General features: G+C 42.0%; 1 protein-coding gene across 2 annotated transcripts in view; it reads left to right on the forward strand.

The window, feature by feature from the left end:
* The first annotated feature begins 253 nt into the window (after window positions 1-253).
* The window catches only part of REPS2 (RALBP1 associated Eps domain containing 2), a 96,681-nt gene continuing 82,372 nt past the window's right edge, over window positions 254-14,562 (forward strand). Inside the window, exon 1 of one of the 2 annotated variants that reach the window (XM_038151384.1) lies at window positions 254-580. In XM_038151384.1, coding sequence (XP_038007312.1) covers window positions 368-580 — 213 coding nt within the window. In that variant the 5' untranslated portion in view covers window positions 254-367. The remainder of the gene's footprint in view (window positions 581-14,562) is intronic. The other variant, XM_038151310.1, reaches the window with a different exon arrangement.

Here is a 14,562-nt window from a genome sequence, read left to right on the forward strand (position 1 = left end):
CAGGGAGGTGGGAACGAGACGCTCTTTAAGGTCCCTTCCCATCCAAGCCATTCCGTGATTCTACGATCTGGGGAGAAGCCCGCGTGCTGCTGAGCGCCGTCCGGCAGCGGGGCAGGAGCGGGAGGCCCGGCAGCGCAGGCGGGCAGCCGGAGGGGCCGCGGGGAGGGCAGAGGCGGGGCCGGCGGCGGCGGCCGGGGCACTGCGGAGCCGGCGCGGCGCTCACCGGGCGGGGACTGCACCTTCGCCGCCGCAGCGCGGCACCGCCCCCGGCCCCCGCCACACCTCCCGTCCCCCCGGCCGTCCCCCCGCTCCCCGGCGGCGCGGCACCCGCTGCCCGGCCGAGCGGCTGTGCCTGCGCCGCCCCGCCATGGAGCAGGGGCCGGCGGGGGGCTCCGGCCCCGCTGCTGCCGCCGCCGCCGGCGGCACCGGGGGTCTGCTGCTGTCCCTGAGCGAGACCGAGCAGCAGCGCTACTCCGAGCTCTTCTCGCGGTGCTGCCCGCCCCCAGAGGCGGCCGCCGGGGGGAGCAGCGTGGGCGAGCTGTTCCGGGCCTCCCAGCTGCCCCCGGACACGCTGCACCAGGTGGGTCCGAGGCTGTCCGGTCCGGCTCCCCCCGGAGCTGCGGGGCGCGGGCGGTTCGGGAGCTGCGGGACGGGACCCGCTCCCGCAGCCCTTCGGGGGAGGGGCTGGCGCTGCCTCTGCCGGGAAGTTGGGGGCTGCGGGCGGGCCGGTGCCCCTGCGCTGCCCGCGGGGCCGGGACGAGGCGCAGCGCTGTCGGCGGCGGGGCAGAGCGGAGCGGGGCCGGTCCCGCCCCGCAGCGGCGATGCTGGGGCTGCTCCCTGCCCGCTCGCCTTCTCCAGACAGGCGCTGGCAGTGCCGGCGCGCAGCGCTCCGCGGTGCTGAGGGGTTCTGAGGGGGTCGCCCGTGCCCCCTGTGCCGCCCTGTGCCGGGCTGCGCACCCGCGGGCTCTGGGCGGGCTCTCCCTGTCTGGTCGGTAGTGCCGTCGCCTTTCTCAAAAGGGCCCCGAAAGTCATAAAAGCGGTTGTATGAAAGGACGTGCCATGTGTTAAATTCGTGGTTTACCTCTGAGTTTTTTTCCCTAAATGTTGTTTCAGTGGGGAAAAAAAAAATGCGCGGGTAGAATGATGTTTTATGTCAGTTCTTGAGCGCGAATGGAAGGTGCGAAGTGCGAGGGTCTTCCCCCTCAGAGCAGCAGAGCCCCAGACGTGGTCCCCAGCAGGGGCTGTGGGGCGGAGCCCTCCTGCTTTTTGAGGAAAAGCTTGTCCGGGGTGGGGGAAAGCTTGTGCCAGCCAGTTTCCAGGAACGGGGAGGAACCGGACTTGGGTCTTCTCCACCTGCGGATTAGTAATTTAATTAGCACACTGTAGTTGCCTAATACTTCCTGAACAGAGATACGATATTCCCGATTGCTTGTTTATTTACTTATTAATGTAACTTTTATTTCCAGGAATTTTGTTCTTCAATAGCTTTTACTGACCAAGCAGGAAAAAGGTACGATGAAATCCTAGGCACTGCCCAAAGGTAGTGAGCTCTACTGCTGTCCTGATAGCTGGAAGATCATCTCTTAATTTGTATCACACAGGGGATTCTGAATGAAATTTGTGGTATTTCAAGGATATTTTTCTTCCTGTTTGTGCTCTTTACCAGATCAGTTAAACAAAAATCTTACTCAGTGCTGTATTACTGCCTTGTATGGAGCCACAGTGTGACCTTGGTCTTGCAGGTGAATGGAGTAGTGAAAGTAGAGATTCCGCATAGATCCGGCACTAGGAGTGTTTTTCCTCTTCCCTCTTTTTGCAAAGAGGAAAAACAGGACATTTGATTTCAAATAAAAAGGCTCATCTAAATAGCCACTTAATTTTTCAAACAAGTATGGAAAAAACCTCATATTTTAGCTATGTAGTTTCTTACCCTATCATTTAAGTGAAATTTTTCATTATGTTATTATCATAGTTTGTTTTCAGGGTCGTTTTGGTACTAATTTGTGATTTAAGCCTGGAAATGGTGAGGTATTAATTTTGGGGTTTTTTTGGGGGGGTTGTTTTTGCATTTGTTTGTTGGTTGGTTTTGACATGCTGGGGTTTTTAAAACTATTTCAGATTATTTCCAGGTATATTTATGCTGCGGTGAGAACGTTACTGGCAAAGAAGCCTGTAATTTGCTTCAGGAATATTCAGATAATAAGGCCTGTGGGATCTGGGTCTGTTTTTTTTTTTCCTTCCTTCCCTCACCCTCTTGTTTATAGGGCGCTAATCACAGTGGCATTCTGCTCTACTGCTGGTGTGCCTGTCCTCAGAACCCACCCCTGTCAGGTATTCTTACATTTACTGAGACTTCAGGAAAAATGAATTAATAAAATGAGTTAAAAAGAAGAAATTGCAAATGGGGATTTTTTTTTTAATAGGGAAAATCCCACAATGATATTTAAGATATTTTTCTGATGTTTTGTCTTACTGTATTCCAAAAATGCAATTTAATATTTTCACATTTAAAAATCCTACCATTCTAACAGTTAGGGGAGCAATACATAGAGATTCCTGGTATACATTTTCTGCTAGTACAGGGAACAGCTATTTTAGGTCAAGACAGCTCATTTGGGTTAACATGCTTTCTTTGAAATAATTTTTGAATAGGAACATTTTTGGGGTTTTTTTAATGCTTTTTAAAATCCCCATCTGTCACTTTTAGTGCTTTGTATACAGGCAGCATCCCTACTGACCAACTGAGAAATAGTCATGCCGAGTTTATTTATGTCAGAAATGGGGAGATTTGGTTTGGAAACCAGTTCTGGATTTCTGCTAAGCAGAGCCAGCACAGTGCAGAAGGTACTTAACACAATTCTCTGGCCTTGCATGGGCTATAGCGAGAGACGGTTAAGGATGGTTTTGTAAGCAATGTACAATTTGCAGCTTTTTATTCTCAAGGCATTCACTGAGGAGTGGTTTTACAAATCAGGATGTTTCCAGAACTGACATCAAACCTGTGCTGCTGTCTTCAGTTGTACTTGTGGAATAAGTGGGATAAATCTTTGAGAAAGAAGGAGCTTTTCCTTATACTCTTTGATTTATTGCTCATCAGGATGATGCTCACAAGCATCACAGGAAATCTCTCTCCACTTCCTCACCTGCAATGGAGGGTTTGCTGTTAAGACATAAATCAGTGGGTGCATCCTGGATGGAGTAGTGCTGTTTGGGATGTCAGTTCCTAGGGGAAAAGCAGTGGTGGGTGCTGTCAGACAGCAAACAGGCAAGGGTGTGGTTTGGTGTAAAGGTTAGTTGATTTAGTCTGAGAAGTTACATGGATGAAATAGGCTAGGTGACAGAGAGCAGGTAGGGAATGCCAGAGCATGTGGCAGAAAAGGAAATGCTGGAATAAATGGAAAAAGTCCAAGAGCAGGCGGGTCAGTCGGAGCAGATGGCGTTCACCCGAGAGTCCTGGGTCTTGCTAAGAATGAAGTGATTGAACACAGATTCATTACACCCAGACTCATTAAAACCAGCAATTCTGCTGGGCAGTAGGGTTCAGCAGAGCTTGTACTGATTTTGCTTTCCTTACAGACAGGACTGAATAATGAACTCAGCAAGAGTTATTTCAGTTCTGGAAAAAAAGGTTGCAGTTAGCACTAAAATTAAAAATTTCAGACACTTCGTAGGACAGACAAGGGCATGACAGGGACAGAACAGCGTGGGTTTTGTGGACCGTATAATCATACCTCCCCAGTGTACTGAAAGTCTTTGGCTAGACATATTGTTTGGTTAAAGACAGAGCTATTAAGATTGTATTTAGACTTGAACAAAGCCAATGGCAGATCTTTTACCAGGGGCATTTAAAGTAACTCTGCAAAATGTCTGTAATTACTTGCCTGAAAGGTCTGTCCTGGGTTGTTTTTATTTTTTACAGTATTTATGTTGAAGGAGAAGGAGCAGACTGGTCATGCACCAGGCATTTATGCAGACTGTCAGAATTAGAAGAAATTCAACAGCATCTGCTGGATTTATATGTATGCATATGTGTTGATGAGGTTGAAAATGGTGTTCTCTATGCTTTATGCTCCTAACAAAGGGGAAAAGAGCTGAATTTGTACAAAGAAAAAAATAAACTTTGAAAAAAGTAAATGTTTTGGACTCACTGGGCCCACAAAAACATCAGTGATCCTGCATCATGTTTTGTTACATAGATCAATATCAGTAACCTTCTAAGAAGGGAAAACAGCAGGCAGAGGTGTGGGAGGAAGGCAGGAGGCACCACTGTTGGTCATCAGTGGATGACTAAAACAGGTTTGTGTGGCCATGTGGGCAAACTCTCTGGGAGTTTGGGCCTATTCCTTGCAAGATCTGTTGGATTATGCTCCCTGAGCGCCCTGGGATGTCAGTACTCCACACTGGCAGCTGTGCCAGGTGCTGACAGTGCCTGGTTTGCCCTGTCTCATTTGGGGCGGTTGATTTGTGACCCTGTTTTGAAGCTGGCCACCAGCAAGTCCATACAGCCTCTGTTGCTTGGGTCTGGGACCCCAAGTGTGTCTGTTGTGGGTGCCAGCTGACAATGGGCTGATGTCTGCAGGCATCGTGGATAAAATAATGCTTTACAGAGTCACTGCCCTCTGATCAGCAAAGGAGAGGTACCTTGTGCTAGTTTTGCTGTCTGTTGGCATTACTATTGTCTATGAATATTTTGTCTTAAGAAACTGAGGAGCAGAATTGGACTCAGGATTTACACTAAAATGCATATTTATTTTTGTTAGTTTCTAACTTATTTAATTCTCACTTGGTTGTCTGACAGTATCTTTAATTCTCACTTTTTTAAACCTTAATCTTATTTGTGGACTTGGCACTAACAGTACAGAGATCCAATTTTCTTAAGAAAATGCATTCTTTCCTCTGCAAACGAACACACTGTGTTATTTTGAGCTCCGAGGATGACAAGTACTAATTGTGTGATGCTGGAGCTGTACAGGCACTGCATTTTTTAGCTGGGACTCTCCTTCCAGCACTGTGAATAGGGAACACAGACAAACGGTCGTGCTTTTCTTCCACAGACTTCGTGAGTTAACTTGTGTTTATTGTGCCTTGTCTCTATAGCTACAACTCTACACTTTAACTGTGTTATGTTCAAAAAGCAGAAGTGTGAATAGACTAAAAAAAAATTGGTTAAGTTGATATTCTTTTGGCAAAATGCCAGAAAGCATTGGCTTTCTGAAGTTTGTTTTTCTTAATTCCGTAAGTATCAATTATTACCTGCATGATAGCCGAGGTGGAACTAACAGTCTGCTTCGAACAGGGCAGAAAGGAAAAAGAACTGTGGCAGCTACAATGCAAGCTGTTTGAGTGAAGAAAGTCTGGACTCAATGTTACTTTACAAAAATAAAGTTCACTCTGTTGCAGCTGTTGACAGAACACGGCATTATGTTTGTGCTGGCCGTGTGATTTTGCTGAGTGAACAGCTGATCCATCAAAAAGTAGTGGTAGAGAGAAGTTGCATCTTACTGACATCTTTGAGTCAGGAAGAAGCAAAAGCATGGTACATCATCATGTAAGCAGTGCAGCAAGAGGAGGAAAGGAAAACTGACATTTCAGTGTCAGTACTTCTGACCACAGTCACCTCAGTTGTTGTTGCCTTTCTCTGAATCTCAAGCAAACTTGTGTTTATGTATGTAGGAAAATGAAAAACCCAGATGAAAACCCAGATGTAAAAGCTACAGCAGTATTGTTACTAAGAAAATTTCTAAATTGTAACAAAGTAAAAGGTAAAACTTCACCTGGAGCTATCTTACTGATGTGTTCCATTCAAAAATATAAAATGGTGATCTTAATACATCTTGAAACTATTTTTATGATGTAAACTATCACTTCATAGTCGCGGCTTACAAGATTAGTAGTTTTGAGTGCCTCAGTGTTGATGTAGATGATTTGTAGAAGCCATTCCTTCCAAGTGTGTTTCAAATCACACTGTGAAACAGACTCTTAGACCTGCTTGTCACAGACATCCAGTGGGATGCTCAGAATTAGTCTGGTCAGGGCCTGCAGCCTTCAGTAATTAACCCTCATAACTGCCAAGTGTCAATTAATTATTGAATTTACCAAGAAAATGATGCTTTGCTGTGCCAGTGATTTCAAATAGTACAAAAGGGATGAGGGAAGAAGATCCACTGGGATGAAAAAGAGTTAACTTTCTTCACGAGGGGTTGCTGCAGTATGAAGTGGGGACAATGAAGAATGGTTTTCATTTTTATGTTTTCAGTAAGTGGTTTTGTCATGGTACTTACATAAGTGCAGTGGAGTTCACCCAACCTCTTGAGTATAACCTCTTGTAGTTGAGTATAGCCTCTTCTAGACTTGTGTATACCTACAGCAATCTGCTGTCAGTATTGTGATGTTTGTACACAGATTGATGATGATGCCACAGTCTGTTTTGCAAAGGAGATGTTGAACACAATTCACTTCAGTGGCTGAATGTGGCTCAAACACTCCCTGTGAGAGGGATGGTATACAGTCTGAAAACATGAATGTAGCTGAGCTGAAAAACTTAGCCGAAATAGATTCATGAAAGGTGGAACAAGCATTTCTTGAGCAAGGAATCAGGATAAATGACCTATTTGAATTTAAAATATTGTAATTTGAGAAATACCTCTGATATAATATTTGTAAAGCAAGATTCTTTGATGTATCTACATCTAAACATACCAACGGTATGGTAAAACACAACATTAATGAGCCATATGTGCTAGTTCAACTTTTGAGACAGTCAAACAGTTTTAACAGCTGAGTTAGTGGATAATTAACTAGAAAAGGTTGCTGGAGTAGAAGATCAACTGTGGACAAGTAGTAATCCCCTCTTCCTGAACAGAGGGAATATTTTCTTTATTCATTGTATTCAGCAGCATTATTGGTTGACCCTGCATAAAACTGAGAACTCTCTTGGGAATAACTTTTTTTTGTTTATCATTATTTTTTAAATTTCATTTTTATTTTTTTATTCCTGCCTTTTAGATGTGATGACGAGGCAGAAGGTTGTGGTGGGATGAGATCCATTAGTTCTGTGACCTGGTAGGCCCTAGTGACCAGAAATAATCAACTAAATCATTAACTACAAATTATATTTACTTCATTTGTCAAAGTGTTTAAAAGGCAAAACGTGTTTATAAAGTTCCAAATCTTTGTATATATGAGAAATGTGTAGCTTTTGTTTTTTTAGCAGATGAAGACTGTATTTTTAAATGAATTCCAGTTTTCAGCTGAATTTAACTTTGCATATGTCATACATACCCACACAAGTAGGTGTGTCTCTTACTAACAATTATAATGGAGCAAATTTCTTATTATAATTAATAATTAAGTTAATTCTTATTATAAAGTAATTAATAAATAATTAAATTAATTCTTATTATAAAATAAGAATTAAGATGTTTATTAGGTGATGTGGTTGCTCAATTATATTTTAAATTATTACTTTGTGGTAAGAACAAAACTGTTACAGTAGTTTTTTGTTTTTTTTTTTTTAAATCTGAGAGTCTTGTTTTACTAATGACCAACTTACAAGACAGGTCTTTATCTAGATAATTATGAAATTAAGGTCTTACCTCTTTGGACTTAAATAATGTTTTAAGTAGCTTTTTTTCCCCAAAAATCTGCCCTGCAAGCGCTGAAGTTCAGACACCTGCTGCTGCCAGTCGTTTCAGCTGGGTGGAACATTTGCAGAGAGGTGTTGAAGATGCTTCTCTGTGCTCTGGGCACTCTCTGGTCTGGAGCAGGCTGCTTAGAACCACTCTGAGGTTACACAGCAGCTGCCTGTTCCATCATCTCTTGTGCCTGAGCCATGCAGGCCTTTACAATGAGCACACATTGCTGAGCAGAGCTACAGGAGTGCCCCATGTTCAGCACTGTGAAACCTGGAAAAAAAAGGGGGGTCTTGAGTAACTTTTGATAGCTTGACTACCAGAGCACATCTTCAGTGTTTTCTTCTGCTTTACTTTTTATGTCTGTAGGATTTTTTTTCTGCCCTGCAGTCTTTCCCCCATCCAAAAAATCTGCAATACTGGTTCTAGTATTTCAGCCCCTGCACCTGTGTAGTCCTCCAGTCTGAATATGCAGGACTGGGTTGGTCCCCTTCACTGTCAGGAAGTGGTGGGGGCATGCTCCTTTGGGCCAAGCCATAATAAAGTGCTGGATTTGGGCTTCATAATTCCCACTGGCTTGGTGGCACTGAAAGTTTAGTGTCAGCTAATGGGAAACACTTGGCTGAGCTTGAATTCAAACTGTCTGAACATGGTCCATGGTGTCTGCTTGCTCACTCTGATATGAGTCATGAAGCTGAATTCTACTTCCGATAGCAAATGTCTGTAGCATTACTTTATTATTATGATTATAAATTTCAAGTGGTTTTTTGGCTTGAGCCTTTCAAATGAATTTACCTTTTTTTTTTAAATCCTTTCTTAAAGTCTCTTTCCACACCAAGAAACATTAGATCAGCTTTGGCATAGGCAACATTTCACATTTCATGCATTATTTACTTCTGGCATAATTTACACAATGATGTCCTATGGAAGCCAAGATGATGGTATTCAGAACAAAACAATGTGTCTAATCATTTGCAAAACAGGGTGACTGCTGTGGGCTAACAAACAGAATTATTTTGTTGTGAACAGTAACAGCAGTGGAGCAGTAAAAGGTGAAGTACTTTGAGATCCCAAATGCCAAAAATAAGAATAAAAGGGGAGGGAAGCCAAAACTCAGTTGTGTGATTCTGTATGTATTTAATTTTTTTTTATTTTTTGCTTTCCCTCCTCTGAATAACTGCTGTCTTTATCAGAACATCTGTATATTTTATAAGCCGTAGCCTGCTTTTTCTTTACTGGGTACAGATAGAATTGCAAATACAAATTGTGGTAGAAAATGATATATACTATGCACAGGCACTCGAGACAGTGTAGTCTTTGACTCTAGTGTTGCTGTTTTGAAATCCTGTGCTCTTTTGCTGAATTGAGGACAAACCCTTGGTTTGGACACAAACAAGTAGATTCTCACTGACAGAAGGATGCATTTCTGCACGTAAGGTGCAAGCATGTTGGGTGAAATAGTGATAATTTTAGTGGTTTGTTTAGTGATGTGCAAGAGAAAAAAAATTAACCTGCTTTTCCAAAAGATGTGCTGATTCTAACTAGAGGTAAAGGCGATACAAGATCAAGGAAGGGCAGGAAGTGTCTTCAGCATACACCACATGCAGTGGAATTAGCTACAAGGATACACCTTCAGTTAAGAACAGCTCTTCAGTCTTATAAAAATAGTCCATAACTGTCAACTGAAGAAGGATTTTAATAACTATTAAGATAACTGCACAACTGTAGAAGATAATGTGTTGTGTGTTTGCTGCATTGCCTTTAAGAGGACCTGCTGTAGTTGTAAGCCCTGGGGAAGTGAACTCGGGAAACATGCCAAATATGATAAAACAGGAGGGGTACAGGAAGCATCAAGGTTTTATTGGGGTAGCCAGTCCAAAAAAATCACATAACAGTAACTATGGAAGAAAGAAGCTCATTTGGAAAAAAAAAAGGAGTGGGAGATATGTCTGTAAGAGATTTGTTTGTGGCAAACAGGCATCATGTGTCACAGAATTTCTGTATACCTCTGTATTAGTTAAGTCTCATTTTGTCTGAAAGCAGAACAAAACCCAGAACTGCATTTTTTTGGGAAATGCCAGACTTTTTTCCTGTCTTCTAGGGCAAATTTAATGATGTTTGCAAAAGAAGTTGCTTTGGAAATGTTTAAAAACTTGTAATTTGTTAAATTAAATCAAAACACTTTGTTTTGATCTGCTTGGTTGTTGAAGCATTGTGACAACTTAAACGCATGAATTTTGGGAAAGAGGCTGTTCATGTGCATCATCTCTAGTTCCTTTCTGTTTCTTACACCAATTCTGCCCTTACAGATAGAAGTGGTGGTGGTGGCCAGGCAGCCTGTTCAGAAGGGACACTGTGGTGCCTCAGAGATGTCACCTGCTGAGGAACCACAAAGGTGTGAAACATCAAAACAACAGCTTCCATGGGACTCTGTGGTACCTTTGTGTTGAGGTGACCTGGAAAGAGCCCATTTAATTTCCTGGTAGAAATTTGAAAGGTTTATTGGAATCCAGTTCATTGGAGTTGGTTTGTTTTGTTTGTTTTGTTTTTTTGGTTTTTTTGGTTTTTTTTGGTTTTGTTTTTTTTTCCAGGAAGAGATTCAAGATGTTGCAGTATTTTCATTTAGTCAGGTTCAAGATGACTGGATCTGGTGGCTACCATCTAGCTGGGGAGGATTTCTCACATTTTTTTTGCTACTTCCTGGATGTTAACTCCAGTGGTTTTTGCAACTTTAAATGCCGCAGCTTTCAGAATGAGGGAGACACCAGCTGTCAGATCTGCCATGCAGAATTGTCCCTAACCCATTCTGATAAGCAAGAAACAAATGTTTAAACCTCTGAAGAATGAACTTTTTCTCTATTCTTGCTGAAGGTTTTGGAAGACCTAGATAATTGTAGCTGCTAGAAGTGTTCTCCTATTTAGCTACGTGGATGTGTCCCCTGCGTTCAGGCTGTCTCTTCTGTAAGCTCTGACTTCAGTATTAATGGAAACAAATTTTCCTTTGGTCCTAATATACAGTAATACCCTTTTCAAGAAGCATGAGAAGGAGAAACAAACCTATTCCAAAGTAGGTAGTACATTTCTACAGGTCATGGTGGGCTGATATCAGAGTTACTGGTCGGGTTCCTTTCTGGGTTTGGTACCTGTGAAGTTCATGCCTCCCAGCAGCTTTTTGTGCTTCTGGTACTTGCAGGAGAACCCTTGTGGTGCTGGTTGGAAGCATAAAGAATAGATAGGCTGAAACGAGTCTTCCCTTTTAAGAGTGGATAAACAAAGACCTTATCTGAGGCTGAGGGAGATGAGTAGAAGCAGGACAGCAGTGAATGTCATTACAAGCAGTGGATGTGAAAGAGGTTGAAGGAGCCTGAAGGAGTCATCCTGGTGGCCAGTGTTTATTGGGTCTTCTCTGGTTTGGGAGGAGATCAGAAGGCAAAAATAAATAAAACCCAGTTATTTTGATAACAGATGCTCTCTGTTGTTGAGTAATAAAAGGCAGGGTCCAGGAAGCTGCTTGTTTCTAGTGTTTATTAGATGCTTCAGGTATCATGGTGATGAACAGGTTATAAATATAAATGTCTGCTGCAGAAGGAAGATGAAACAGGCTAGAACCCAGTAACCTTTAAAGAGAGATAACACAAGGTTTAAAACTCTGCTGAGATCTGAAGCTTCCTACAGAGTCTTGGGGTAATCTCTTGGAAAGCCTGGCAACAGCAAGAGAATAACCAGACCCAAAACAAATAAACAACCCCTCAAAATTCCCCAAAACAACCCCAGTTTTGGGGCCAAAATCTTAGCCAGTTTTTAGGTTGAGTTTTTCACTAGGTGCTGCCAGGCTTAGAAATGAAGAGAGCCTCAACTTTGTTTTCTGTGCCTGATGTATGATGGAGATGTACTCCTGTAACAAGTAGTATGCTTGGGAGATTTTTGCCATTGTATTGGACCCTGCTGCTACCCTCGTTTAACCATGGACTAAAAACAGCACCATATTGTCATTCCAGAGATACAGTATACCTCTGAAATAATACAGCTGTGAAGTCATGTCTGTCAAAACTTATTCTGAGTGTTGTGAGAGTTAGGAGCCAGCATGGGGAGCCTGGGGTTTACGATGTTACAGCACCTGCTACCTCAGAGCCTGACAGGTCCCAGGTTCACTGGCCAGAGCACATGTTTCAGAAAAAGAAAGAGCAGCATTGGGCAGTACTGATGTCAGCAGGAAAAGAATTCTTAGTGTTATTTACATCAAGTTATCAGTGCCTTATTTTATTTCTCCCTCTCTCCTCCCCCTCCTCCACCCACAGCTGTATTATAGTAATTATATCTTTTATTTGATCTAGTCTAAATCAGGACTGTCCTTGAGTATATTCTCCAAAGGAGTATTTTTCCATAGGAAATACTCATTAGCTGGTTTTAGATTGCATTACTTACTATGCATATATTTGATTGCAGAGGAAGTGTGCAAGAGGTAAAGCTTTAGTTAAGTCTAGCAAGGCACTTTGTTTCAGTATAACTACTGAATTGAAGCCCTGCAACAAAAGAGATTACTCTGGAAATGGAATTAAGGTCTTCTGTTCAGGTACTGAAGGAGGGACCTAAAAGTAAACATCTGTGAGTGAGGGAAACTTCCATAAGGGCAAAAGTAAAAGAGACATTTGTGAATATTTTTTCTTTTTTTTTTTCCTTTCTACATAGTTTAATTTTTATAGTTTAAATTGTTTGGCAATATGTAAGTGCAAATATTAATGACCATTTAATTAATAGTTGAGCACTGTAATACTTTTATAGTCCTTCTAGTAAGTTGGTCAAGTTAAGTTTCAAAACATAGGTGTTTCATTTAAATTTTCATTAAAATGTGTTTCATTTTAATGAAAAGAAGGAGGAGTGATGTGTCAAGAGCTGTAGCTGTGAAATACATTTAAGAAAGTGGATGAGCTTTATGTGTTCCTGATTCCCATGCCTGTGGAGAATTCTGGTAATATTTAGGGCTCTAAATTGAGAGTTGCAGGACCATCCTATGGTCAAATTGGCATTGGCCCATAAAAGCATTTCAGCAGTTTTCACAGAACTGTCTCACTGAGTAGTTTAGGTCATAGAGAAAAACTTCATTTGGAAGTGAAATTATTTGGGCCAGCTTTAAATACCTAAAATTCTTCTTTGCTTCCTGATGACATTTTCAAGACGACATGTCTTGCAAGAAAAATTGTACAGAAATTTTCCTTTGTAGAAGAACATTAAGCTATTTCAAAAACATTTCGCCATTGCTCCAAGATGGCCAGGGCTATAGTTTTGTGATGAAAGAGCACAATGGAGTTGTATAGTTCTGAGGAAAGGTATGTTTGAGTCATAAGCTAATACACATTGCCACAGTGGACCACTTCCCAAACTTAACACCTAAAAATGTTTAACCTCAAATGGCTTTTCAGTACTATGTAATATAAAATGTTTATTTTGTTCTGCTGCTGATGTTTCTGTTCTGTTAGAATTTTATGGCAGTTCTTTTAATGATGGTCTTGTTCTCTGCTGAGTTCCTCTTTTCTTGTGGTCTATCTAGAACTGCTGCAAGCACAATGCTAGAATTACTTATTTGCAATAGAGCATTCAGTTTATCCCTCTGTAGCAGCAGTAGCTCGTTTATTACCAAGGTCGCAAGGAGAATATGAAGGCTATTTATATCCTTGTGTGAACACTCATCAGTCTCATTAACCATTAAATGGTCAAATGGCTGAAGACACCTTTGAGTTTCTGAGTGTGTAATGTATGCTGCAGGAAAGGCATCCTTCATCTGGTTTCACATTAGGGGCTGGCTTAACATGCCACCCTGTTCTTTATTCAATTCAAGATTTTATCTCCTGCTGGCATTGACCTATCAACTAATGGTCTGTTTGTTATCACTATATGACTAACCACAAACCTATATTCCTGAAAGGTTTTGCCATTTCCTACATAGCTGGGTGCTTTCAGAAAAAAAAAAAAAGGTCTCCTTTATTACTACTTATTCTACTTCACCTTTCTTACTGTAATCTAAAATGTGTCAATTTCCTATGTCATGGGCTGAGGTTTCTTTGGTCTGATTTTCGAAAGAGGTGAGGCTTGTGCAATGATGCTGTTAATTCAGCTCTGTAATAACTTCTGAATTTGTTAACTATTTCAACAAAATTTCAAGAAAATGAAGAGACTTTGAAGAGTAATGTAATTAAGACTTATATGGAAGACTAAGTCATCTGGTGAAAGAAAAGCCTAATAATTTTGCTGCTGAGAGGAACGTTTCCATAAAGAAATCAGCCCATGTTTAACATTAAAGAATCCCTATAGGAATGTCACCTCAAGACAAGGGTCTAGAGAAAGTTGGGGTTTATTGGTTCTGCTGCTCGACGACAACTCCTTGACCGATGTAGGCTGCCCAGGGAATGCAAGTGACCATCGCTGGAGCAGTGCTGGATTAACAGTTGAACTCCATTTGGGCCTTTTCCAACCTACATTTTATGATTCTAAAGAGTGTTGTGGGCTTGAGGTTAAAATGGCTGTAAAATAGCATTTTAAAACCCACTGTAGTAGTGGGTAGAGAAGAGCAAAAGGGACAGGCGAGTGTCTCCCTATCTGCTCTGTGTCGCTATTTTTGTGCCCCTCTTTGCTCTCCGTCTCTTCCCACAAGGCTCCACCTGCACTGCTCTTTGTTCCCCTAGCTTCCAGCTGGCGACTTCCACCAGCCAAGAGAGCTGCTGGTTCAGCGCTTCTCTGCATCTGCCAGGAAATAAATAAATAGAGGGATGAGAAACGGAAGGGATGTGTTCTTGTTCTTTTTGTCAGCTTTACTTAGGGCTTTTTTTCAATTGTATGCCTTGCTAATATGCATTACTTGGAGAAGATTTCCTTGAAACTAGAGCTGAATCCTATCACCTCCTTGGTTTTCTTAGTTTTCTGGCATTAAGAAAAA

The sequence above is a fragment of the Motacilla alba genome, chromosome 1 (assembly GCF_015832195.1).
Source record: "Motacilla alba alba isolate MOTALB_02 chromosome 1, Motacilla_alba_V1.0_pri, whole genome shotgun sequence".
Taxonomy (NCBI): Eukaryota; Metazoa; Chordata; class Aves; order Passeriformes; family Motacillidae; genus Motacilla; species Motacilla alba.